Source organism: Chelonus insularis, unplaced genomic scaffold (assembly GCF_013357705.1).
Source record: "Chelonus insularis isolate UGA/USDA-ARS -01 unplaced genomic scaffold, ASM1335770v1 contig_75_pilon, whole genome shotgun sequence".
Lineage (NCBI taxonomy): Eukaryota > Metazoa > Arthropoda > Insecta > Hymenoptera > Braconidae > Chelonus > Chelonus insularis.
The window spans coordinates 747441-775083 of record NW_023276737.1 but is presented as its reverse complement, the minus strand read 5'-3'; the positions used below and the strand labels follow the sequence as shown (position 1 = coordinate 775083).

At 28.7% G+C, this 27643-nt stretch overlaps 2 protein-coding genes across 6 annotated transcripts; one reads left to right on the top strand and one right to left on the bottom strand.

Moving 5' to 3' along the window:
- Nucleotides 1-5: 5 nt before the first annotated feature.
- On the bottom strand, nt 6-27443 carry sit (stuck in traffic). Of its 3 annotated transcripts, none has more exons than XM_035090068.1 (6): nt 27232-27443; nt 2065-2172; nt 1711-1982; nt 1453-1636; nt 1268-1383; nt 6-1007 (listed from the first exon to the last, which is right to left on the bottom strand). In XM_035090068.1, exons 1-6 carry the CDS (start codon nt 27263-27265, stop codon nt 717-719), a joined length of 1005 nt encoding a protein of 334 aa, XP_034945959.1. In that variant the 5' UTR covers nt 27266-27443; the 3' UTR covers nt 6-716. The 3 variants fall into 3 exon arrangements, with proteins under 3 accessions (XP_034945959.1, XP_034945961.1, XP_034945960.1); XM_035090070.1 differs by lacking the exon at nt 27232-27443 and adding an exon at nt 26295-26468; XM_035090069.1 differs by lacking the exon at nt 27232-27443 and adding an exon at nt 8453-8870.
- On the top strand, nt 15385-27214 carry LOC118071114 (elongation of very long chain fatty acids protein AAEL008004-like). Of its 3 annotated transcripts, none has more exons than XM_035090073.1 (5): nt 15385-15748; nt 20522-20862; nt 22138-22275; nt 23777-24019; nt 26322-27214. In XM_035090073.1, exons 2-5 carry the CDS (start codon nt 20524-20526, stop codon nt 26511-26513), a joined length of 912 nt encoding a protein of 303 aa, XP_034945964.1. In that variant the 5' UTR covers nt 15385-15748; nt 20522-20523; the 3' UTR covers nt 26514-27214. The 3 variants fall into 3 exon arrangements, with proteins under 3 accessions (XP_034945964.1, XP_034945963.1, XP_034945962.1); XM_035090072.1 differs by having other exon boundaries at nt 20519-20862; XM_035090071.1 differs by having other exon boundaries at nt 15387-16051; nt 20519-20862.
- Nucleotides 27444-27643: the final 200 nt, after the last annotated feature.

Sequence of the window (27643 nt, the reverse complement as noted above, 5' to 3'; positions counted from 1 at the left end):
TATCATTTTTGGAGGATTTTTATTGTGAAAAATTACTTGTATGTCATATCTCATTCATAATTCGACAAGAATTAGAATATGTTAATCCTCGCCGAGCTTAAAGCCATGATCTTTGGGCCCTTGCACATCAAGTGTGGGCAACTAAATCATCTAGTGCAGATGAATGATTGAAAATTATTAGTTAGTGGTATATTTTTTGCTTTAGACATATTAATTTCCGTTTCTATTAGTTATTTGATTATTAATTAGTTCCTTATTTTATTTTGAAGCCAATTTTATTTGATCCATATCATATCTAACTAAGGCTTAAATTATTAAACTATGGTAACTATTTCTAAAGTCATCCGATTGAACGGACACGTGGAAGCAATATGATTGTTAGTCAACAGACTTTACTGAGCAAAAGTTTGGCACGTCTCTATATTCGTGTCCGTATTTAAAATTTTGTCGATGTTTATTTTAGTTACAATTTTTTTGTTATATACGCCATTTTATTATTTAGTTTTATTAATATTCTTTTTTTTTGATTAAATATATAATTATTATAATCATTTCTAACTGTGTATATTACTTTATTTCTTCTATTCTTCAATTGTCTTTATTTATTTATTATATTTTCTATTTATTAACCAAAAAATAAAGAGAATCGTTAGCATGTAACTATTTTACATCGACGCATAATGAGTTAATTCCTTCACTTCAATTTCCTAGAATTATCACGCTCGTTTAACTTTACTATTATATATGTTACCATTGGTAACTTTTTCTGAGCAAGATTTATCATTATTCTTGTTGTACTTCATCACATTTCCATTGCCATTTATTTGCAGGTCATCATTCTTCTTTGTCTTTGCTATATCTGGCACATAAGCCTTTTTGTAAAAATCAGCAAAGAGGAAATAGAAGAACATGGCATTAGGTAGAATAAGAATTAAAGACCATCGAGGATAAGCACAGTCGTAGAAAAGTAACTGGAAGCTGTGCAGGAAAGCTAAGCAAAATTGACCCTGCCAAAGAAATGTATTTATTAATATTCAACACATAATGAGAAGAGATAATCATATTTACATTGTTTTGGAAACATTCGTGAAAAAATTAATGAATCTTAATAGCAAGGACATATTTTAAGATCTTGTAGGATCAAGTTCGATGATTATTAATGAATTTTTTTCTAAACTTATTAGTGCATCATGAGACAAACTGCTTTTGGAAAATTTTTCTCGAGTTTCTCTTGTTTCAAGTTTAAAAAAAAAGATGTATATTTTACCATTTGTAAAGTAGTAATATATCTCTTCCACCAGAAGTATTGTTGGTAATCAGGAAATACTGCAGCCAGCAAATAGTAAGTATACATGATGATGTGTACAAAACTGTTGATTACTCCTAAAATAGAAAAGGGGTTATAAAAAAAAACATCCTTGTTAAAATATGGATTGTAAAGAGAAAAATTACCAATAAATGTTCCATGCCCTCCAGGATAATACTTGGTAGCTCCCCACGATATTAATGGCATCACTGTATGATGATACATATGTAGGAAAGTTACTTGTTTCTCTTTCTTCCTTAATACAAAGAAAACTGTATCAAGAAGTTCAGAAATTTTCGCTAGAAAATACATGTAGACTCCTCTTGCAACCTGAAAAAATTCCAACACATCATAAATCAATTTAGAAAAAATGAATTTAATAAGTAAAGGTAGTTAATATTTACCCTCAATGCTTCAGGAGAATTTGAGTAATCAACAGGTTCACACCTCCAGCTGTATTTTCTTAACCAAGCAGCATCAAGGCCTTCCCAAAAAAGCCATATACTGAGCATAACTTGTAGAAAGTTATAAAAAACAAGGATGTTTTTTAATTTATAAGGCTTGCGATGTTCCATGTGTCGAGGACCCCAAGAAAGAACAAAATATAAGTAACCAAACATAATACTGGCTCCAGGAACAGGAGAAGACATTAAAAACCAATCTCTTGTTCTTGGATCTGCCGGAAAAGATTTTTTTAGTTCTTATTTTGCTATTTAAAAAATTATTGAAATGTCATTTTTATTAAAATAATAATTTACCTGCTAGCTCATGGAATACATGATGCCAGAAACGCACCACAGAGTTGTTGTAAATATTTGACATTTCACTAGTTGCTAGACTTCCACTGAAATTCATTTTTAAATCATCTGAAAAAAAATATTATGCATAATATAATGCAATAAAACTTGTTTAGCTTTAACAATAAACTTGAATAAAAATTTAAAATAGTTCTTTTTTTATATGCTTGAAAAAAAGCCTGATATTCTGTAATCAATTATATCATTCAATCGTTTACTGTTAATAGTCTTTTTATAAATTAATCAATTGATATTAAATATAAAATTACATTTGACAGAAAAAATTGTTTATTTGTAAGATGTAATTGAATTAATTGATTCATAAATATTGATTGAGACTGATCTAAATGGAATTTCCCCAACAGCTCAATACAATGATTTATCATATTCAAATCGTTTATCGTTATTTCTAGTCGTTTCCATAATTAAAAAACTTTATAAAACATATTGTTCATTTAAAAACGAACCCTTCCTCGATTGAATTTACGTCAAAGATAAGTTGAACTCATAGATAAAAGTTCATGTGTTATTCTCGAACGTTGTTGTCTATTATTAAGTTATAATTTGAATGGAGATATTTCGAATTACTATTTATTTATTTAAATTGTCCTTTAACAATAAATATACATAACGTAAGTCCATTTTTTTTATTCATTTATCTAACAATAATAAATTATATGTAACTTTTACGTTAAACAATAAAATGACGTTTGCGGTTGAAGATAATACTTGTCGAGTATAGCTCATAATTTTTTAGTAAGAGATGCAAGAGAATAACAAATGCGTATGAATTTTTGTAAAAAAACTATTGCTATAAATATGATAACTTATTAAGTAAGTGAAAGGTTCATTAAAATTTCAAAGTAATAAATCCAAACGATTATTTTTTATCAAAGTATTTTTGAAATGTATAAATAAAAAATTCAAATGATTCTATGAATATTTTAGATTGCATAAATTTTACGAGACCGAAGTTTGATTTGTCGCCGGTTTTAGTAATGTCTATTTTGAAAGCTATGAATAATTTAGATAAATTTGTAGGTCCTAAATGCTATTATATAATAAAAAAAATATGTATTACCATACGAGTGTTCAATTTCTAAGTCATCAACCGCACCTCAATGATTGATAAAATATTTTTAGCTTCGTGATTATATAATTTGCAATAAAAACGTGCAAAGCCAAGAAATGTTGAATAATAAGTTTAATAGTTCATTCATTATTGAAAAATATTTTTAACAATAACTAATTTTATTGTTAAATTTTTGGTAAATATGTAAAACAAATCTCCCCATAATATATGCAATATTGCAATTTAAAGAATTTTTCTGATATTTAATACCGTTTATCAAACAGTAAAAATATCCTGATTACAAGAACTTGCTTCTTCTAAAGACAAACTTAAAAGAAATAGTGGTGACGATTGGGGAGAAAATCTGAAGATTTATCAAATATTTTAATCGTATTTTTATTTTAATTTGTTAGAGAAAAAATGATGATCGAGATGATCGCTATGAAGGACGACTTATGTTATAAATATTAGAATATTCGCCAGAAAAAAAGGATGCGTCAATGCAACTTGTAAATGGATTTTATTGAAGGACAAATAAACAAAAAATGCATTATGAAATGATAATAGAATTATATTGGATAATAAATTATGTCCACAATCTGATGAAAACTATCCTGAAAGTAAGTGTTAACTGTGCCATAACGCTCATTAAAAATTTATTATTGTTTTATTACGTTGGTGCATAGTAAATCGATCATAAATGTACAGAAAAAAAAGATTTAATCGATTGTTGATTATTTTCTGTATTTAAAACAAGGCCAAATTTGTTTTTACTTTCATTATCGTTCCACAATAAATATTACTTTATGTTGAATTTTAAAAAATACACATACGTAGCTTTTCTGTGAATAACTTCAAGAAATGATCGAATAAACAATTTTTATAAGTATTATCTGATTATAAATTTTTAATTGATGTCGTTATTAATGCAAACATTACCTCGAATCTCATTAACAGACTTTTTATCATTTCATTTGATAAAGTAACACACTTCTATGGAACGTGGAAAAACTGTATGCATGTAAAAAATTTTATAAATAGTATAAATGCATCAGAAGCTCAAAGATCGTTAACAATACAACAAAAAATTAGAACTATTACAAATGTCTGTTGTCATTAGATGTAACATCCAATTGTAACTCTCATCGTTCCAAATTTTTTATTCATATATGAAAATAAATGCAAATCCTTCCAATTGTGTTTTTTATATTTATGCCAACTTTTCATTTTCTCTCCAGCTATACAAACACTGAAAAAATCATGTTTCAGTAAAGTAAGATTTACTAATAGTTAATATAGAATTTTAACTATGAGAATAATATGTTAACTATAAATAAATTATTTTTTCAGTGAATATATACTAATAATAGTAATTAGTGTTCGATATATAATAATGATTACTAAACTAACCCGAAATAACGGGTATTAATTAAAAAAATATTAATATCAACTCAATTCATTCAATTAAATGATAAAAAATGACTATAATGTTTTTTTTAAATGATATTCCCATACTTTCATATGCTGATGATCTATTTACAGCTCTATATAATCATTTGTATTTCATGAAATAGGATTGGACACACAATCAAGAGGAAATACAAATAATCTTTTTTATCAGCCTTATAACTAAACTCTAACTCTGATAAAAATTCTTTTTAACAACAAGCTAAAAAAGAAACTTCTTGAACTGAAACTTTAAAGTTTAATAGCTTTAGAAGGATTTTTAGTTTAATAGCTTTTTATAACAAAAGACTCTTCCTTACATGACAGGTCTTCATGATAGCATTCTTTGAATGAAACCTCATGCAGTCGTACACTGAGAGAAAAATTTTCGTTATAGAAAAAAAAATGTATTTTTTTAATAAATTATTTTAAGTAACTATTAGAATTGAATCTGTAAAAATGTTACTATGTCATCTTCACAAAATGTTATATTGAAAACTTTGGTTTTATTAGTTAAAAAAGTGTTACTTGTTTACAGTAAATTTTTTCTCAGTGTAGATATTATTAAACTAAGTAAAATTAAACAGGAAATTGATAGATTGCAAAAATATGTAGTCTTCTTAAAAGAAGCAATTAAATTTTTTGAAAGGATTATATAATAAGTAAAAATTTAGTGGCCTTAATGTGACCAGGAGCTTGTGATGCAAAGAACGAAACATTGAGTCATGAAGGTAAGTAAAGTTTACGATCACGCGACCTGGGGCGACTAAAGTTGGCCAAGACGATGTAACAGTGTGTTATTGGTTTCCCGCCACGCTTTCTTCCTGGCATTTCTCTGACGATCAGAGCAATGGAGTGCAGTAGTAAACACATCCAATGCATGTTCTTGAAACGTATAAGATCACATATACTTGGTCGAATGGTCACGTACGTACCTGAGTTGATAAATAAAATCAAATAGTCTTTAGAAGCGAATTAATCATCAACATACGAATTGATGATAGGGAAACATGAAAAATGATGTGAGCCAATATTTGTCTCTTTATTTTTTCTAACTGCTATTAAAATGACTTAAGACCATTATATGAACTATGAAAAAGAGAATGAAGCAAAACAACCGTCATCTGCATGATTACTTCCTTATGCTGAGAGGGGCATCTGGATTACGTGAGTGCGGATTATTGCAAGTCGACGTGCAAAACTACACGACGTTAAAGTCTCTAATTTGGACACGTAACATGTGGAAGAGTTTATTGACGAACATTTACAACAAGAACTGACCGAATGAGGTGTAAATACATCCAATACTGAATTTCGTGCCCGTTTTTATAAAATTAATCACATATAAGTGAATTGTTCATGTTGTATCGTGACGTAACAACTACTTCTAAGTTACAATGAAGATTCTTCTCGATCGGTTTCTTATATAACAGTTTAATATGCATGGAGATTGATAGGTGCTGTTTGTTGAGTGTATACTACAAACATTGAACAGGTGTTGTTAACACACCCTCGAGATGAAAGCTTTCTATCAATTTTCTATGGGTAGTTTATCGTTATGATCTCATCTGATGTAATGTTTACGTGTATAGTTTGATGCATTGGTTTGTAAGGAGTGATGGAATTGAGGATTATGTCACGCATCAATTGTTTCATAATTTGCTTCGAGGGCGAGTTCAAATCATTATTATTGCACGGATTTCTAGTCGATACGAAAATGGTAGGAATTCTTCAATGATGTTGGGGAATAGAAAATTATTAAGACACTTTTCTTTATGTGACAATATTTTTTTACGTTGTCGCGTATATTAAAAAGAATTATCGTATTGTTTATAAATTTGAATTTAAAGCATTGACATTTGTTTAGTATCATTAAACTCTTGAATAAAATAAATAGTGGATTTTAACGGTAGTTCTACTCTAAAAAAATTACTAAATTGTTGTTATGTAAAAACATTTTCTTTTTTATAATTTTGTTATTAAATATTACATATACTGCGCAAAGAGTTTCTTTATTGTTTAGAAATGTATGTAAATAAAATTTATCAATAAACTATGTGACAAAAAAGTTTTATTTCTTTATTGAAAATATTTTTCTTAATTAATAATATTCACTTATTGCAAATAGATATAAAATCCATTTTTACCGATATAAGACTGTTGAAATAAATAATAAAAAATGATTGATAGAACTTTAATAATGTAAGAGCTAATCAGTTACGTATATATGTCCATTAATACATAATTAATATTCGGTTGTCGTGACGTTTAGAATTATGAAGATGTTACGTTTTACTTTTCCTCATTTACAAGTTTAAATAGTGCAATAAATGCTACTTTTACTTGTAAACGATAATTTAATAAATTTAAATGGACGTAATAATAGCTAGACGATTGAGCGTTACAGATCGAGAAAATGTAGAAATATTAAGCTAATTAATAGTTATGAGCATGAAATTCCCAGAAGGGAAATAATGCGATGTCTTTTTCTGTTTTAAAAGCAAAGAAGATAATATTATTGCTAAAAAACATTCTTTAATATTTAAATATTCCCATAACATTTTCTTATTTATATAAATTTGGTAGACCATTATATAGATAATTAATGATTTACTCATGTACAACATGTTATCAAAATCATCAACGAATTAATTTATTAATCGAATGATAATTTTTTAATTTATGTTAACCTCAGTTTTAGTAGTTTTTTGAAATTCTAAATGAGGCCTTGAATTTGTTCCTAGTCAAAAAAGATACCAGAAATGTATTATGTATGATGATGAAAAAAAGTTTGCTTAAATGATGTTTAAAAATGATATTAAGATGATGATAAATTAACAATGAATTTTTCTAAAGGACAAAAAAATTATTCAGAGCAGCAAATAAAAGACATCCAGCTTTGTTTTTACTTCAATGTAGAATAAAAACATTAAATCATTCGACCATCGAATGAGTAGAATCCTCGTGGTAAGAAATATAATGCCGACTTCCTCGTGCAGATATAAATGTATCATTGGCCTGGATACGACTGAGAACGCGTGCCGTTAGTTATCACACATGAGTAATTTATGAAGATCATATATAAATACACTTGTTGTAACAAATATTTAATAAGATAATATGCAATATGCCATAAATGTTTAAAATCAATGAATTTTGTAGCTCAACTTTCACTATAGCATTTAAAGATAATTCAACTGGTCAGACTAAAGATTGACATTCTCGTAAAGATGAAGTGAAACAGAACGACTTGAAGAGATTGGAGAAAGAATGTAATAGCATTTTGTGAGAAAACTTTCCCCAGGAGTAACGGAAGTTATGTGAATGGTAACCCTTTGAACGGATATTATGTCAAATTGCAGAATGTGAACACGTTATAGTAATGATTGATAAAAAAGGAGTTTTCTCGACTAATGCTACTGCAAGTTCATTACGTGAACTAGCATTAATTGTTCACTTCTCTTGAAGTGTAAAAAACACAAGTGTTGATCTATTACTTAAGTCTAGCACTATATTCTTTTCAAAAAAAATTGACACTGACATCTGCGATGTGATACGATATTCATCTTATTCATTCATTACTTTATTTTTTATCGTAACGTTTTACAACGTTTTTATTTTAATGAAACTGAAAAAAAGATAAGAATTGCTTCGGACTAGTATATTGCGTGATTGCCCATGCGTGCAACTGTCCGTTACACAGCTACGTCTATCAATCAATTTAATGTTCATACAGTGGCGTTTATTCTTAATTTTTTTATTTCTTGAAAATTCAGTGAAAATGTGAAAAAAATATTTCCAATACTTATAATAAATATTCAGTACACTTACAAAATGATATTTTTGCCACTAGGTCAATGACATATGCTTTAATTGTCCATCCTCAAAACCACCGTCGTCACGATGTTGAAATTTCTCTCACCAAAAATTGCAAAATTCTTATTAAAAATAATACAAAATTACTCCCAAAAAAAAATGAAAAAAAGTTTTTATTGCATTAATCAGCTGCACATTTAAAGAGAAAATATTTTAATAGGAGTTTTAGACACAAAATTTTGAAAGGATTGTGTTGCAAAAGATTTTTAGATTGATGAGCTTCAGGCAGAAATTTAAGTGTTAAGTTAAATGAGGGTGTAACGACGGCGATTTTACCGGTGTCGCGGGTCCCGGTGTTAATCGCAAACTGGAGATATCATGCTCTGGCTGTCTTTGCCTTCCAATATTTGCAAAAAGTGGGGCCTTGCAATTCAACGCACGGGTTGGGGCTGACAAGCAAAGTGGGAGAGCTTCACTACTGATTCTCGGTCAGACAAGTTAGGCCCCACCGTGAATAGCTGTGCCTACCTAGGTCCAGCTTTACGTTTCTCTACCGATCACTGACTCTACTTACACTTACGTCATACTCAAGAAAGTTGTATAATGATTGCTCCTTGGTCGATCTCTTTCAATCAGTCAGCTTGTTACAATTACTCTTCTCTCAATAGAAAATTATCTGATTTATTCTACACATTCAAGCTAATCTTCGATTATTTAACACAAAAAGAGAAATAAGATTGATTATTAATGGAAATTTCACTCGAGGTATAGAATATATGTATTCTTTTTCCTTACTAAGTATTTTATGTTATTGAATAATAATAAATATTTATCGACCAAAAAGTCATTGAAGATAAACGACGAATAAAAAAACGGAATTATTTATTCTGGAATTTGCAAAAATTTTATATCTGTTTAATTTTGCTCAATAAAAATTTTCGGCTCTGAATTTATTAAAGAATTTGAAGTAGGTTTATTGATAAAAATTTTCTATTACAAACTAGTATAGATAATTAGCATGCTTGATTGTAATTCTGTTTGAAATAGTGATTGGGTGTAATTAAAAGATTTAAATAAAAATAATTATCTCACAATAGTTATTAAGTTGAAATGTCCACGTACTTGCGTAGGGTACTTTAAATGTACCATTAAATGCTAATTGAATCAAATTATACTGTAGTTAATAAAATTTTAATTAACACTTCTATATTGATGTTTTAGTAGGATTTTAGAGATTCATGTCAGAAAAAATACAATGGAAGGCAATATTAAGATTATCAGTTAAATAATCAAGCTCTTATCAAATTAATTTAAATAATTATGTCAAAAGCAGGTGAATTAGAATATAGAGATAATTTTTACACTCCTGAGAATCATTTAGCTATCAAGGTTTCCAAAACAAGATTGGATGCTTTTGCTCATTTTTTTATAACTTAGCCTTCTGGCTAATTGGCTTCGTATGATAAAATTTTACAAACGGTGGTCTACTTTCTTTTTTTTTATTATTAATAATTGGGATGCAGTTATTTATTGGAATTTCTAGTGCATTGTTGAGACGTTGATGCAGCTTTCTTTTAACTTAAAATTTTCTACAAATATTTAGCATAAAATGTCTAAAAAAAAAATACAGTGGGAAAAATGTTTTTTATTACCTAAATAATGAATTGATAAACAAATCATCAAGCTTAAAAATAAATGAGCTAATATGTTTTTAATTTAATCGTTATTTTATAGTACATTAACTAGATTTTATTCAATCAAAAATATTGTTCTAGAACATTACAAGCGCTTGTATAAAGCACTTTTATGGAAAATTTTCAGATTCTTTTTTATGCAGTCACATCCATGACCTTTTAACTGAAAATCATTCCATTTACTTGTTATTTGAATTCCATTGTTTTAACAATATGACGTCTGACAGGATAAATTGTATATTTGATTGTAGCAATTTTTTCTATGGTAACTAACTATGAAGTTTGATAAAAATTCGTTAGGAACAAAAATGTTCCATAACCGATCAAAAAATACCTACAAATTTTTGCAAATCTTTTAAAAAATTTCTAAAAAAAATACTTTTTTAATTTTCTAAAAAGCTGAAAATTTTATTGTGAAATTATCCTCCAAATTTTGTTAAAATTTCTAAAATTATATTTACTTTAAATTGAAAATACTGACAGCGTTTTAATTGTATTGATTTTATATTGTTGATTCTGATATCAATATTTCCAATATGGAATCAACATAATCAGTTTTTAAAATAAAAATTTTGAAATCATTCTTTTTTTATATTGAAAATATAGCTAGTGATATCCTTAAGTAACTGTTGATCGATCGACCGGTCTAAACGTAATTCTTCAACGGAAAATAGAAGTACGTCACAGAAATTTCGTGTGAAGATATATGTGATCATAATTGCTATCCTTGTTCGAATCATGATTAATAAATAATTAGTTAAGTTTAAAGTGACCAATTCTAAAGCTTAGTAGCAATAAATTTGTGATATTTCAATCTGAAACAAAGTTGCTAATGAATTTTAATTGAGGAATAAATTTATGATGTTTTTTTCTCAAATATAAATAATAGTCGGTTTAAATATTTTAAACATATCGTCAAAAATTATATTCGGAATCGTTATGAATGTTGTTAAATTTGGAGAAAACTATTCAATATTATTGATAAGAATAACATATTATTAACGAAATCATTAATTCTGTAATTTCATGAATAGTATTGTTTTTACAATACTCTAATTATTATAATATTCATTATTAAATCAAAATAGCATACATAAGATGTTCAAGATAATGAAAAATTAATTAATCAGCCTAATTTGATAGTAAACATGGAAAATAATTTCGTATATATTAATTCTGCTCATGATTGTATTTATATTTGCATCAGCTTTTTTTTTGTTGTAATTACAGACTAAAGTTGTAAGACCTACAAATTTTTTCTGTTAAGGTTACAGAAAGAAAATCTGTAACAGCGACAAACCGTAAATCTGTTACAGATAGTTTTTTCCAGCATTTTGGAATTTTTTTATCGCGAATTTTGGAATTCAGAAACGTCAGTATAGATTCAGTATTAAAAAAATGATTTTTCATACTGGATCTATACTGGTAAAGTTGAAAACGGAGATATCTATGGTTCTTCAGTATAAATTCAGGATAAATTTCATTAGAAAATTTTCTAATAAGAGTTAACTCATAAACTTGTATTCACTTAATTTTTACTGATTATACTGAAAATACAATATACTCACTAAAAATTTATTATGAAAATTTCGACTCGTGTACAATATGATAACTAAAACTAATGATCTATAATCCTATCTTCTCCTCTTATAATAAAATGAGAAATTATTCTTTATTATATTTCTATTTTATTATTTTGACTGATGATTAACTAAGTAATTATTTGTTAAAGTTTAAGATTATTAGAAAAAAAATTACTATAATAAATTGAAGAAAAATGACTGCAATTAAAATTAGAACAAAAAAGTTTTTAACTCGCGTTGGATATTGTTGATCATTATTACAATCTTAAATGGTTTCATACATTTCCCATAAATATTCAATGAAAAAAATCAACACTAATTTTTACTTTCAAATTGTGGTTCGAATAAAGTAAATGTAACAAACATCAAAGTATTTACTTGTCGTAAAACTATATATAATTGAGCGTTAGTAAATATAGTTACGCACTAAGTTTCTAAGTTGATGTTTGATCGCTGCATGTTGCAACTGTATATTGGGACCATAACCAAGAGTTTTACAACTAAGAGAACGTATAAAGTTTAAACTAGTGGAGTGGATTAGAGAAGAAAATGAATCTAGAGAGCACTGAATGTTAGCGAGCAAGTGAGAAAGTAATAGAAATATTTAGCAATAACCAAGTATTCGCTCATCGACACTCTTTCACAACATCGTAGAGATGACCGAAGAGAGTCTCTCTATGATAGAATGGACCGAGACTCTCAGTAGATATATACCCAAGATGCGTTGTCCTTGGTGTTTCAGAACTTTTCTTTAAGCCACAAGATGTTTTTTTCTTTTATCTTGGGTTGCATACAACTGCAAAAAGTGCTAAGCAAACAATTATGACATCGAAATTTATCTCAATTTATCTTAGTTTATTATACATTTCGATGAATTCACATCTTTGAATAATCATAAAGCCTAAGAGAGGAATAAAAGAAGAAAATAATTTTGAAATATGTGTGAATTGAATTAATATAGTGTTTCAAAAAGTTTTTGAATATTCTTTCTTACGACATATGACTTTACTGTATCAGAATTAGATATATTTTGATTAAAAAATATATTAATATTCCAATACCAATGATGTAACATGCCAATGTCAAATTTGATTAAAATTTTTTTCGATTTCTTAATGTTTTTGGTTGGAATTGATCCATCGATTCATGCTGTTACAAAAGAATTTTTATGGTAGAGTAATATATTGAGCTCAATATAATTTGTGAATAATAAATAAGATTGCATTTGAAAAATAAATATAAGAAATTATGTGCTTTATTTATTTATTCTTGTCACGTAGTAGATTTTTATCAACAATAAAAAAAAATATGCAGACAAGATCGCGTTGACAATTCATCACTGGTGAAATATTGTTTCAAGACAACAATGTAAATAAATATATCAGAATGCAATTGGTGATAGAACTCTTCCTTATTTCGACAATAAGGACATTCAAATGTAGAACGGCAAACAGTTAACTTATTAATTAATTGAAAATAATTATTCAATGTAACTTATTCGTTAAGAGAATTAAATTTTTATATTTATCACTATAAGATTCATGAGAATTTTTTATGACGGATCCAGAGATTTTATTGAGCAATAACAACACTGAAAAAGAGTTTTAAAAAAATTTTCTTGGAACATTTTCCTTCAAAACAATACTTTTTTTTAATGTAGTAAAATTATCAAGAAAAAATTCCCACATGTATGCTAAATATATATCTAGCTCTGGTAAAAAACCGGATTATTGTACTTTACATGTCAATTTATTTAAATGACGTGTACCTTATATTCCCAGAAAAATCGTTTTAATGACCCTGCGTATTATTCGCGAATACGATGACGTACATGATAAATAAAAAGATATGTTTTAGCGTATAATTTAAAATTACAAAATTAACATAAATGAATTTAATCATGAAAATGTCCAAGAACTTTGGTAAACATTGACGCAAAATCTTCATTAAGTAAAAAAATATCGATTATTTACGTAATGAAATTTGATTGTTTAAAATACAAAAACTACTTTATTGCAACCTTTCACACCATGCGATCATCACCATGATATTCGAAAATTTTATCTAATACTCGGAATGATTTTGATTTATGTTCTTTTTCAATGATTTCTTTTATTATTACCTTGTCACTAATATAAACATGACTTTCATTAATAAGAAAAGTTCATAAATCCCTGATGACTTTTTTTTGGTAATGTAAAACATTCCATTTTATGCCAAATTTTTTTTCCACTAGTACGGAAAAAATTTCGAACACTTACACTTAAACCGGTTTTTCTTTAGTCATAGAAATTCCGTATAACCCCAATACAACGTGTGTACCACTTGAAAGAATTTCTTTAAATTACGAAATAAGCAATCATTAATGAGGAAAAAATAGAAGCCGATTTTTTATTCAATGAAAAAATTTTATTCATTTGCTTAATTTCTCATGATTTATTTTGTAGTCAATATCGTAGAATTGTAGAATAGTTATAGTGCGTAAACCTTCACACACGCTATAAAACCTGTTTGAAAAAAGACCATAGCTTCGTCTAGATCAATGGATTCAAGTCTCAAAAAAATATGTGGATTTTTTTTTCCAAATTACGAAACGATGACACAATGTATTCGGGAATTTTTATCTTTTTTAACAGGTTTATATCAATACTATTATCGTAAATATTTTTCAAGTATCTTTGCAATGTGAATTATCATCAAAAATAATCATGTTCATTATAATTCTAGTGCTCACCAAGATTTATCTTCATAAAATGATTTCCTGAATCCTTGAATGCCGAACGTCATACCCAAATTATATATTTTTCTTGAATAATCCTAACAACGATGATCATTACGATTAATGAAAAAAATCAATTATTTGTCTAGAAAGAACAATCAATCTTTTTAATTGCAAAAAAATATATTGCTTGACAGTATTAATCATGTTTAAGAATACTTTAGACGGTGAAAAAAGTATAATAATAACCTTATCAATCACTTTTTCAAGTGCAAGTAACAAACAGTTTTTTATTTGAAACAAAGAAATGTTTGCAATTTTTTCATTTGATAAAAAAATGTTTTAAATTTATTATTATTCTTATCAGAAATAAAACATTCCATATGGATAGAGCATATAAATTTAAAAGAATAATTAATACTTAAGTTACAATATTTAGAGGAAAATAACGAAAATTTTTTATTAAACAAAAAACTATACGAAAGTAGCATTAAAAGAAATAGAAAAGATTATTTATTTGTATTTCACTGAGTGAAATGACATAAAGATCAAAAACTTGAACAGGAATCTGCGGAGGCAGAGAAAATTGTAAAATAAAGAGCACTCAGCAAAGCACGCATTGAGTCCGACTTAGCGCGGTCTCGATCTACTGCGGGAAAGTCTTCAGATGAAGTATCACGTTCGATATGATTTGTAATTTATGGTGACTTTCTTTGAGAAAATCTACATGGATAGAAGGTCAAAAAAGCAATTATTGTAACGAGTAGTTAAGTCATTTGACAATAAAACAAAGAGCCACGAGGACTCGAGTGACTAAATGGAGGGACCTTGACTCCTGAAGACGAAGGTTATACGCGTGGTCCGGATGTCTTAGGGATAAGAAGGAAAAGAGTACTCCCACTCTAGATGTCTGGTACCAGGACAGGGGCCCCACTTAGATACTGATACTTAAAGCCAAGAGTTTGCGGCGCCTCCGACTATTCTTGCTGCAGCAATCGTTAGTGGTCCAATGTGTCTGTAAAATTGTGCCATTTTGTACATTGTATAGACCCATCGAGTGTTCAACTGTAATTACACTCCTCATTTAAAAAATATTACGGAAAATTCATTTGACAGTTACCTACTACGTGCCTAGATAAATACTGGAATTTCGCTATTGATTTATGAGTGCACATAGCAGGAAGAGAATTGCTTTTATTTTGTGAAACAGAGGAGGAGTCGGAAGTTACAGAAGAGGGAGTAAAAGAAGTGATCGCTGTTCATCATCATATACGATTGACGATGAAGTCTTTCAAAGTAGAACTTTAAGAGAAAGGTGACGTTGATTTTACATCAAGACTAACAGGATTTATACATCAATAGCTCTTTTGTCACCTCAAGTCTATAACTCTGTTTTCTATATCTTGTGATAACAATCGTGATTTTTTATTTTTTGCCTTTATTGAAAAAAAAAAGCAAATATTTGTCAATTATTACCGGTAATTAGGTAATATTAATTCATGGAGCAATCAAGTGATAAAAAATTAATTAAAAAACAATCAATTTATTAATCTTGTTATCTTATCGTTTGTGTGACGTGCTGTGACATTTTTCCCATATTGCAGCATTAATTATTAAGGTAAGAATCATGTACTAGTTGTGAAGAAATTGTTGGTAAAAATGATTGCCAATTTTTCTAATTAATTCAAAATTGTTGCAATGGTGTTTAATGTAACGAATTACGATGGAATTTCAATAGTGAAGGGTTCAGGCTTTGCGACATGTCTTATTTCATCAGTTTACCCTGTTTTATTTTGTGCCGCACATGTTTTATTTCACGACTACGAACTTAATTTAACTTTGTAGCTGGAAATTATAAGTTGACCAAAATGAACAGCAAAATCACATTTAACTTTACTTCATACTGTAATCAAATCGTGCAACCAACTGAAAGAATGGCCGATTATCGCGATTTACCAATGTTTGAGTATTTGCTTACTTTATGGTTACATGCTCACTTACACTAACCTTGATGCTTTGGTAATTAGAGTCATTATAAATTTTTTGTCATCTTTTCATCATTTTGGATTTTTAAAAACTATAATTTATCATAATTGCTGGAAATGCAGATTTTTGTAATCATTATATATATATCGTTCTGGATAGCATTAATAAGCTTGCACTAATGACTGATTATAATTATCGACTTTACTTTTTTTACTTTTTTTTTTTTAATTGTGGCGGTCGCTAAAGAGATAGGTGAATGATGGACGTGTTAGGTACGGTTTTATTTACCTACTTACTTAGCTTAGATGGACGTTAATTAAAAATTTACAAAAAATTTCGAAATCATCACTCCATCAGTTAAAAAGTATTACTTATGTGTTTATTTGGTACAAGGTCATTGGTCTGTTCACGAAATATTCATTTTTTTATGGATTCTAGATCAGTCACTTCGGCAAATTTAAGAATGAATTCTAGAATAAAAAATTCGATTGAAAAAAACAAAATTTTTTTTTCAACTACTGAATTTAATAATAATTGTTTTTTATTTAAAGGTATCTTTATGACATGATTAATGTCTTTAAAATGAAACTCTCTTAAGCTTTGTGATGAAAATTACATAGAAAATTCTCTTAACACAATATTAGAACAAAAAATTTCTAATAAAAACAATGAACTCTTTTTAAAAAAAAAGTGAATCATTTATTTCTTAAGTATTTTTTAAACAATCTCTAAATACTGAAATTATTTACTTTTTATAATTATAATAATATCTAGTTACTCTACGTCATTATCGCTTTCTAATTTCGATTAATAAATCTTCATACAAGTTTTTACATTTTCTGACACCCGCAAGCAGCTTCTGGAAAATTGAAAATGATTTTTTATTAATAAATATTTAATTGATAAGGTCACAAGTCAAATAAGTTGTGGTGGTTCTTTATTCAAAGAATTAGGTACATTATCCTACTTGAAGTAATCGGGGTCGTGCCAATCGTACAGTAGAGCTTACGAGATGGAGAATCATGTACCGTTCAAAAGTCAAAGCGGTCACAGATGATGACAGGAAAGTAAAGAGAAATGGGTAATGGGTGTGTGAAATCCAAAAGAGATTCTCATTTACTTTTACCCATCCTTCGATTTGGTAAAATCTTGTCTCGACCACTTTTAACGTCACCCATTCTCCTCGGACCAGCGGGGATCATACCAATAATAATGAGTGATCCACTTCCGCGTTGAGGTCGATTCTGACAGGCATATTATTCATAAGAAATAAAAATGTGAATCCATGAAATCTTATAAATATGTAAATGATCCCAAAACGAATTTATTATAATTGAAAATAAGCCATTAATAGGCAATTCAAAGCTGGAATTTAAAAATTTTATCCAAAGTCAACGACATTTAAATATTGATCTAACATATGGCTCGAGAAACAAGTAGGTTGAACGTTACAACAAAGTATCTAGTTCGTTTACTCTGAAACAGAGTTCGAAAATTGCTGGTAAAAGTGCATTATTATTAACTATCCTATCACTTTGTATGCCATTTTTTATCAACTCAAAATTCTAAGGATTTCAACGTTCAAAAGATTCTTCTGAAAGATTGAATAGCTCTTTTTCTTGCAATTATTTATTATCACTTCTAATAGCTTGTTTCTATCCAGGAAAATCTCACGTTGGCATACTTTAGCACCATCCAGAACGACAGAACATGAGTTCATGAGTGTTAATAATAAATAAATGCTAAATAAACTCGGTGGAATAATTATTCAACAAAAAAAACCAGTTGGAAAATATGGAAACTCCTAGACCTTAAAATTGATCTTTAATTTGCAAGAGTGTCAATGGTATATACCAAAGATTTCGAAAGTAAAATGTAGAGAAAATACTGAATGATTCAACTCGAGCGATTTTCATTAGCATAGGTGATAAGTAAAAAGGCTCAAGTAAATACGATTGGAAATAAAGTGTCGATTTAAGTTAATACTTATATGTATATATATATAAACGATTTACAATTAACTGAACACTCGGCCCACTTACCCACTAACGGAGTGCTCCATGGGCAACGGCATCTCCTGACTATGCCTCATCTTCTTCGTCTCAACCAATGGGACTCACTCGCTCTCACTCTTTCCTTCATTCCTGAACATGAGGAAACTTTCTCTGTAACAAGTACCGTTTGGCTGAGATCTGCTAACCACGTGGTGGAAACTCGATTGTAGAATTATATATCGCTTCAATTTAGTCTGATAAAAGATGCTTAAAGGCATTTGAAGATTTCCTACATATCAGCAAATCAATACCACGGTCAATGTGTCGTCTTGTTATATATTTACGCTTGACGAACCTACAAGTAGACTGGAAACTGACGTAGTAGACATAATATGTTTTTTTTTTCATTCAGATCGATGATAATGACTGTATAGAGTTTCGCATAATTTTTATTGATCAATTTTTTGTAATGATGAAAAGTTGATGGTACTTTGAATTGCTTTATTAATAAGTTACCAATCTTTAACTTCATGAGTGTCCTTCTATTTTTCAAGGTTAAACTTCTTCGACTGTCAATTAATTTTAAAGTGATTACACGCCTTTCGCTTGCTTCTCGTGCTACTTTTTGGATTAAATACTTTCCGCTCTTCCTATTTTCCATTTTAGTTTTTTAGAATTGCAAGTTTTTACTTAATATGTGTGTTAAATTTGCTGATTCAATTAATTTCAGAGCATATTATGATAGCTTAATTAAGGAAATCTATTTTATTAACATTTAGGATGAGAATATACTAATGATAAAGGTTGATTATCTGAATTATATGGATATTTGATGATATTCAATACTACCTAGAAATAATTTCAAATGAATTAAAAATTTTTTATCATTATTGATTAAAACATTTTCCTCGATACCACATAGAAATGTTTTACTGAACGTTAAAACTTTTATATTGTTGAGATAGAAATTTTTATATATTTATATATTCTTTAAGACTTTTTAAAAAACATATTACGTCAAGGATGCATTAAAATAAGCCCAAAACATTCTATTACGAAAACTTTTTTTTCACTTTTCACCCATTTAAAGAAATAAATAAACAACAAAATTTCTTTCTTCAACTGCATTATTTAATTTAATGGTTATTAGTTAATTTCCAATAATTTCCTCCTTCAGTGCATCTTTAGACTCATTGTGTATTAATTTATAAGAAAAATATGCAGACGAGGCCAGTTATTCCGTATTATCTTGACCTATCTTACAACTTTCGAATCAAATTTATACAGCATTTACCAATCCTAGGATTTAAAAGGAAAACTATGAACCTCATTCAAAAAAGATATTTCAGAACATTTCACTGATTTCCGGGATGACTTGTAATCATTGTTTCATAACACTTTATCTAACTGATAACACCTGGTAACAGTGATTCAGCAGATTGCACCTAATTTTATAAAATCCAGGAATTCTGTACATGCTGTTGATGATTAATCAACAGAGAGTAAATAGAGAAAATATAAAAAAAAAGATGCGACAGTCCAAGTCATTAGGACTATAAGTGAAAGCAACTTCTTATATTGTCAACGATGATTTCATAACAATAAAGATTTAATGCAGGAGAATAAAATTATGTGTATTTACTTGAATGCAGTATTGTCAGAGCTATGACTTTAAGAGCACAACAATGATGATCAATAAAAAGCTTTCGTAAGCCTTAACTTCGTAATTTGCTACTTCCTTCGGTTACGTCATTTATGTAACATCATGTATCTATTAATATTTACGTCGATACATCCCTCTACGTTAATGCACATTTGATGACTTGTTGTAGAGTAAACATCAACACTTAATTTCATAAAATTACTTGTTCACCTTCTTCTGCTTTAATACAACCAATTCGATGCGGTAAAAACCCAAAACAAGTTACTTTCGATCAATTATTTTAAAGAGATAAAGTTTTTTTATCCAACATAATTATGTGCCACCTTAAAGTTCTTTTATTCATGGAATGTTTACATTTATTCTTTAAACAAAAATCCGGATCTCTTTGGACTTAAATGCATTTAAATGAAGTGAATAAAATTTTTTAACAAAACTTTTTCAGAAGGAATGGCGTCAGCAGCAGCAGAGTTAGTGGCCGAGCGTGAAAAGGAGCCATTGATGGAGTTGCAGGATGTAAACAGAACCTTTGTGGGGGCAGAAAGCCTTGTTAGAATGGCCTTGGACCAATACACAGAGATCCTGCAAACTGCGTCAGATCCTCGGGTCAATGACTGGCCTTTGATGGATTCACCTGTTCCGACCTTCCTCATTGTCTTGATGTATCTTTATGGAGTAGTCATTCTTGGACCAAGGCTGATGTTAAATAAAAAGCCCTTTCGTCTTAGGAATGTTCTTGTTGTCTACAATGCTTTTCAAGTCATTTTTTCGTTAGGAATGCTTTATGAAGTAAGTTATGGTTAATTATTTTACTTGCCAAGAGATTAGATAGATATTGCATGATTGAAAAGTATTTAGTATATGATTTGAAAGAAAAAACTAGTTTAATCATACTTAAATGACAATTTTCTATGTAGGCCAAATGTTGCTAATATGTTTAAACCACTTTTTGCTCTTTTTCGATTTAATCAACATTTTTTTTCAGATTTTATCCACTTAACTAATCTTAATACCAAATTAAAAATTAAAATTTTATTTGATGAAGTTCAGTCAAAACATAAAAATTAAAATAAAATAAGTTTAGTTTTTTTTCAGAAATCTTAGTTAAGGATAAGATCCTTTTTAGTCATAGATTTTAACTGACTTTACGCAACTTGTTGATGGATATTTGACTGAGACAGAATAAAATGATTTTTAAAAGCAAGAATATTAAAATAAAAATCCATTGAATTAATCTAAAGCCTCCAACAACATACATAAAATAATCTCACAATTATTAACTCTAAGAAGGTCGTTCATGTTCACCCAAATTCTCTAACTGGCTTTATACAAGCCTCAATGTTTACCTTGACCCACTACCATCATCATCAGCAGCCCAATGTCCGCAGGTGGAAAACACACCCAATCCGAATATCTGTCTCTGGCCTCTCTTATGGAATAAACCAACTGTATCTCAATTTATTAACATTTCTCTTTCACAATCTCCTGAATGGAACATAAAAATTTCCGAAGAAGACTAACACAACAGTCCGAAATCCCTGTAACATGATCGTTTAAGTAATACTAATAAATTGATAGACTTTTTTAAAGCCATCAAAGATATTGAAGAGCTAAAGTATCAGAAGAAGACACGTTTGGTGGAGATTACACAAGGGTTTTGCACACGTTGCTGTTCTTTAAGACGAAACATCCTGTTTTCGAACGTTTGTGCAACGATCTGTTTTTTACATTTTCTTCTTTTTCTCTCTATCTCTTTTTCGTTTCCCTTTTTCCCAGCAATTTTTCTCCAACTACTTTCCATAAGCCAAATGAAACATTTTATGGAATGATAGCAATCGCGTCTCTGTGACTTATGATGGAAACTGCACATAGAGATCGAAGAAATATAGTACCTTAGCTAAAAAGTATCTACCACTGAAACTTACTATTGAGCAAACTTTGCTACAAAGTATAAGAAATTAATGCATACATAAATGCAGTAATACTTTATTCATATTACCAAAGCAATTTATCCTATTTCTTTATTTATAACATTTACACTCAACTTTTTGTTATTTTACACAGCACCTTATGTCTGGTTGGTTATTAGACTATAGTTACAAATGCCAACCAGTCGACTACTCACACAATCCTACTGCCATGCGGATGGCCAATTTATGTTGGTGGTACTTTATCAGTAAATTCACGGAATTCGCTGACACGGTAAGTTTCGCAATATTTTTATAATATTCTATCCGTATTTATTTAATACATATGACCAGACAAACTGGACCATTGTGTTCGTGAAATATTTAAGTCAATAGTACTTTTACTGGTATAGATATCAAAATTTTATTACGATCATAATCAGTTTTATGCATCAATAATGTTCTGCAGGACATGAAATTAAATATGACAGAGGATCCAATTTATCTAAACAAGTTAAACATCATTTACTTCTCGCACGCGATGTCATTTTTATAGGCAACTCTCACTACGGTAATGTAACGAATTGAACGTAAATTTTTCTACGAAGAAGTTCGACAGATTTCAATAAATACTTGGGGTCATTTTCAATTAATTTGTTGCAGCATTAGAAAAATTTCCCAGTTATTGCATTATGGTTTCAGTCATTAATTTTAGTCAAGATAGAAAATAGCACATTTAATAAAGTCATATGCTTAAATATTTTAACCCTTTCACGTTTTTCGACATATTTATTGCTCCATTATGTGCAATATTGGTTAATTCATTTTTTTATGCAGGAAAATGACTCTCGAGAAAGGATATAAGCCTTTCGTTCATTCAAGTATATTAGAGAAGTATTGGAATGGAGAACAAGAAAATGTAGAAATAATATATAAAATTTTAAATATTTTGATTGATAGTAGTATGAAGTTTTTTTCTGATAAATTGTGTAGAAATAATTGAAGTTTTATACCATTTACTATATATTATATTAAGCAATGCTAGTTAATAGCCTCATTGAAATATTGTATTTTTCAATTTTTTTTTCAATCAAATTTAATTTTAGTTAAATTCCATTAACATATTTTTTTTTGTAATTCCGATGGATATATGACTATTATTATTCACTATAATTATGACAAAATGCTCATTAATAATAGAAGCTGAATAAAAGTCAAAAAGATTAGTAGATAATGTCAGGTATATTGGTATATTAATTTACGCAGGCTTTTGCAATGAATTATAATCGTTCAAAGTAGAGGTCTTATACTTTTACTTTGTATCAATCACAATTACTTCAATTTCTAATCATTTAAATATTCCAACATTTTTTTAAGAACAAATATAAACTATTATGATAAAAAAAAATTTTTTAAATTAACTAATCAAAATATTGTTTTTATTGGTTATTTTATTTATGCGGGAAATTTAACAAATTAATAATTTGCACTGTACATCCACGGTGCGCACTTCGTACGCGCTAATTTCTAGTAATTTATTAATATAAACATATTCTCTGAAACACAAAAATTTGTTTTATTAAAATAATTAATCTATTTTAAAGAAGATATTTATTTAAAAAATGATAATTAACGGCTTGTTTTCCATTCTTCCTTAAGCATAATTAAATAACAACAATTAATTCAATTTTCCGGTAAAAATCCCTGAGACATAAATATGAATAATAAGTAAAGTCGCATCGAACAATATAATCTTCCTTTACAGGGTTGTAAACAAGATTAATTTATATATTCAGATTTTCTTCGTGCTGCGCAAGAAAGACAGTCAAGTGACATTCCTACATCTATATCATCACTCGCTGACCCCGCTAGAGACGTGGATTTGCGTCAAATTTATTGCTGGTGGCCACGGCACCCTTGGCAATCTCATTAACAATGCAGTACACGTAGTTATGTACGCTTATTACATGCTATCTGCCATGGGACCTGAGTACCAAAAATATTTATGGTGGAAAAAACACTTGACCACCGTGCAATTGGTAAGTAAAGATTTTTCAACACACTCTATTTGTCAGTATCACGACAAAATATCTTAGGTACACGAAAGTAAAAACATTCTGGACAAGTAAAAATAGATTGGTCCTCTTGGAGAACCGGTAATTCTAAACTAGCAGTACATATATGGTTGAATGCGCGAAAGAAAACGAAGGCTCGAGAGGGCGAAAGCACGACCTCGATCAATTATCTCAGGCCCAATAGTTTCATTCATAATAATTGTCAAATATTGCGAAAGTACTAGTGTACCTTACTAGATAATTCTTGCCAAATGAAAGTGAACGGTAAGCCAGGTGCATTGCGCCGTGACAGTCGGGCCACTCGGAGACTCTGCAAAAGGGCGCACATGACTCCTGATGATAAATGCTCGAGATAAAACCAAGTGTTTACTACTTCTTTGCTAGAATGAAGCACTTTTCTGCAATTAGTTTATATGAAGCGATAGATGAATCAACCCCTCCATTGTTCCAGGCTCGGTTGGGAAATAATAGATCCTTCGAGAGAAAATTGTTTATAAAAAATAATAGAAAGAATCAAGTTAATTTTTTTCAAGTTTAGCCAGGAATAAATATATTTTTCTTTGTTCTTTTTTTAGTCAATAAAGTTAATTTAATATATATGGTGTTGATAAATAACATTAATTTATATTGCGATAGAAATTGTTTCGTTAATTAGTTTAAAGATAAACCGGTTTTTTATTTAAAAAAAAATTATTTCATCTCTACCCAATAGTATGAAAATTTAAAATTGTCTATATATTATTAATTTCATTACTTTTATTTTGCAAAATTCTATTTGAAAAATTTGTAAATTAATTTCATTATAAAAAATTTATTAATTTTATTTTCTTTTCTTTCAATTTTTTGAAACTAAAATAAAAGTTATTTCGATGTGTTTTAAACATTGTTTTTGATAATTTTTAAATTAGCACACTATTGGTTAAATTCTTTCAATATTTTTATAATAAAAATCTATTACGAAAGAATGTAAATATGTAAACTATAGTTAAATCTTTGCAAAAAATAGTAGCTAACAAAATACATATAATTGAAATCCTCATAAACAGATCAGATACCCGTGTGAAGAAAAATACATATGAAATATCGACATAGTAAACATAAATAGCTACAGTGAAACCCTAACGTAAATTGAATCGTATGTAGGACATTCCGATATGGTATCACCCTGAAGTAGTTTGACAGAGATAGGATTGGATTAGTAAACTGAATTCTGAGCCGTGTCGAGAAACAGCAAAATCTTACACTGGAAGGGGAGGGAAAGTGAAAAGTAGGTACCTATCTACGTTGGGCAATTCTGACTGAGTTGCTTTGCTGGACTGGAGAATTGTAGGATGGCGCAATAATTTGGCATTCCGATAGACCACGGGACCACTATTGAGTCGCGGACAGGCCGCGTGCCTTCGAGAACCTCACCTATAAAGTCAACTATTCTGCGCTTGCACTTGGTACATCCCCCTGCTCGCGTCACTAAGACGAGAAAGGTATTGAAACTCTTCAACAAGATACCAATAACAAACTAACCTTTCCATTTGATTGATGCTCTAGCGTACGCACTGCAATTAAGAACAGTGAGTAGAAGATATTGGAGGCAAATAACGCTCTTCTTACTCTAAACTCATTTAATAAAAATTTTTAAAAAATTTTGAGTAAATCAATCATTTACTGATAATTGTCGAATAATAGGTTGAAATAAAAATTATAAGTATTGGAGAGAATTCAATCATTTATAAACAATTAATCTTTTAAGTGAGCCTATTATTAATGTTAATGATTGACTATTTTCTATAATTAACAAAGCAAAGTTCAGAAAAAGAGATTACTGTAAATGAATTGTCTATTTAGTAAGATAGATAATTTATACTTGTTTAATAATTATGTTCAATACTTTTATATATTTTATTCTCAATCAACGTCAGATGTTATTAAAGAGACTTGATGATAGAATAAAAAAATTATTTCAAACGTGTTTCCAATGAATAAATTGATCAAAGGAGCCTAGTAATAGTGCTAAATCAACTTATGTATAATAAAATGGGAAATGAAAAGTAATATCGACTGATGAAGTCATTTTACTAATCGAAATAACAACTGTTCTCCAATTATTTAGGTAGAAAATAAAATACCAACTTGATTTCCAATGTTTACATTATTTGAAAGCAATAATTAATTAGTACTGCTGTAGGTATTTACAATAATTAGCTAGGCTTCATTATAGGTAGACCATAGTTGCTACCAATACCTTATAAAGTCTCGCTTTTTTTTACAGGTTCAATTCTTCCTGGTATTTGTTCACAGTGCACAAGCTCTTGTATTTGATTGCGGATATCCCAAACTTGTTGCTGCTCTACTTCTCCTTCATTCCACAATATTTTTCGTCTTATTCTACGATTTCTATCGTCGTGCCTATCGCAGAGAAACTGCCAGACTAGCCAAACAAAAAGAAATCAAAAGCGAGTAAAGGAAATAGTTCTAAACGAGAATAAAAAACAGAAATAATTTAAAAATATAATGTAAAAATTAAAGTGATAGCAACAACATGATAGAACTTGCCAAGATATTATAATATATTGTATAATTTTAAAAATTTATTTTTCACCATCAATTTTGTTGTTTCTTATTCGTACAAGATGCATAAAATTCATTGAAATAAGCTGCAATGAATAGAGATATGCTTAAAAATAATATAAATAATTATATTTAATATAATTAAGATTATATCTCTTTATTAAATGAATGAATAATGAAAAACTTAAAAATATAATTAAAAATTACGATGACAACTTTTTTAAGAAGATTTGAAATGTTTGTAAGTATATAGATATTTTATAAGAAAATTTAAGCGATAGGTACGATTGTAAATATGTAAGAGTAATATAATTTTGAATTTTTGTATATTACTGATCAAATGCAGTAAAAAAATATTGATATAAATGTATATTGAAAAAATATTCAATTAAGTTTAATAAATAAGAAATTTCTGTAAGAATTTAATGCTTTCAAATCACAGCAGTGCAGTAATTGCATTGCGCAGAAAAGAAAAAATATTGCATTTTAGTGAATAAAATGGTACTATAAAATCAATGTGGTCCTATCAGCTATAAAGCTGAATAACTAATAAACAATGACAATAAAGCATTATGACATATATAAGAATAAAAATATTATTATTCACTTACCTTGACTTTCCATATTTATCGTGTTATTTTTCATATCACACTAACTGGAAAATGGAGTAATTAGCTATTAATTAATCATATAATAATTAGTTAATGATACGGGAATATAGTTGTAGTTCTTCGTGAATCACTAAAGCATGTCTAATTGATAAATAAATAAAATAAAAAATAACCCGGCGATTTCAGGTAAAAATCGCGCGTCACGACACACAAGAAGCTGCACTTAGAACGTTGTAGTCGAGTATCGATTATCGCGAATTGGGGAGTAGTCCAGTGACACTCATTTTGACGGAATGTTAACGATGTTGTAAATTAATTGCATAAATTCAACTGTAGAATGTGGGTTAATAAGTAATTACTTCTACGTTAGTGCCTAAAAATTAATTACTTGAGATAAAATTAAATACTTGAC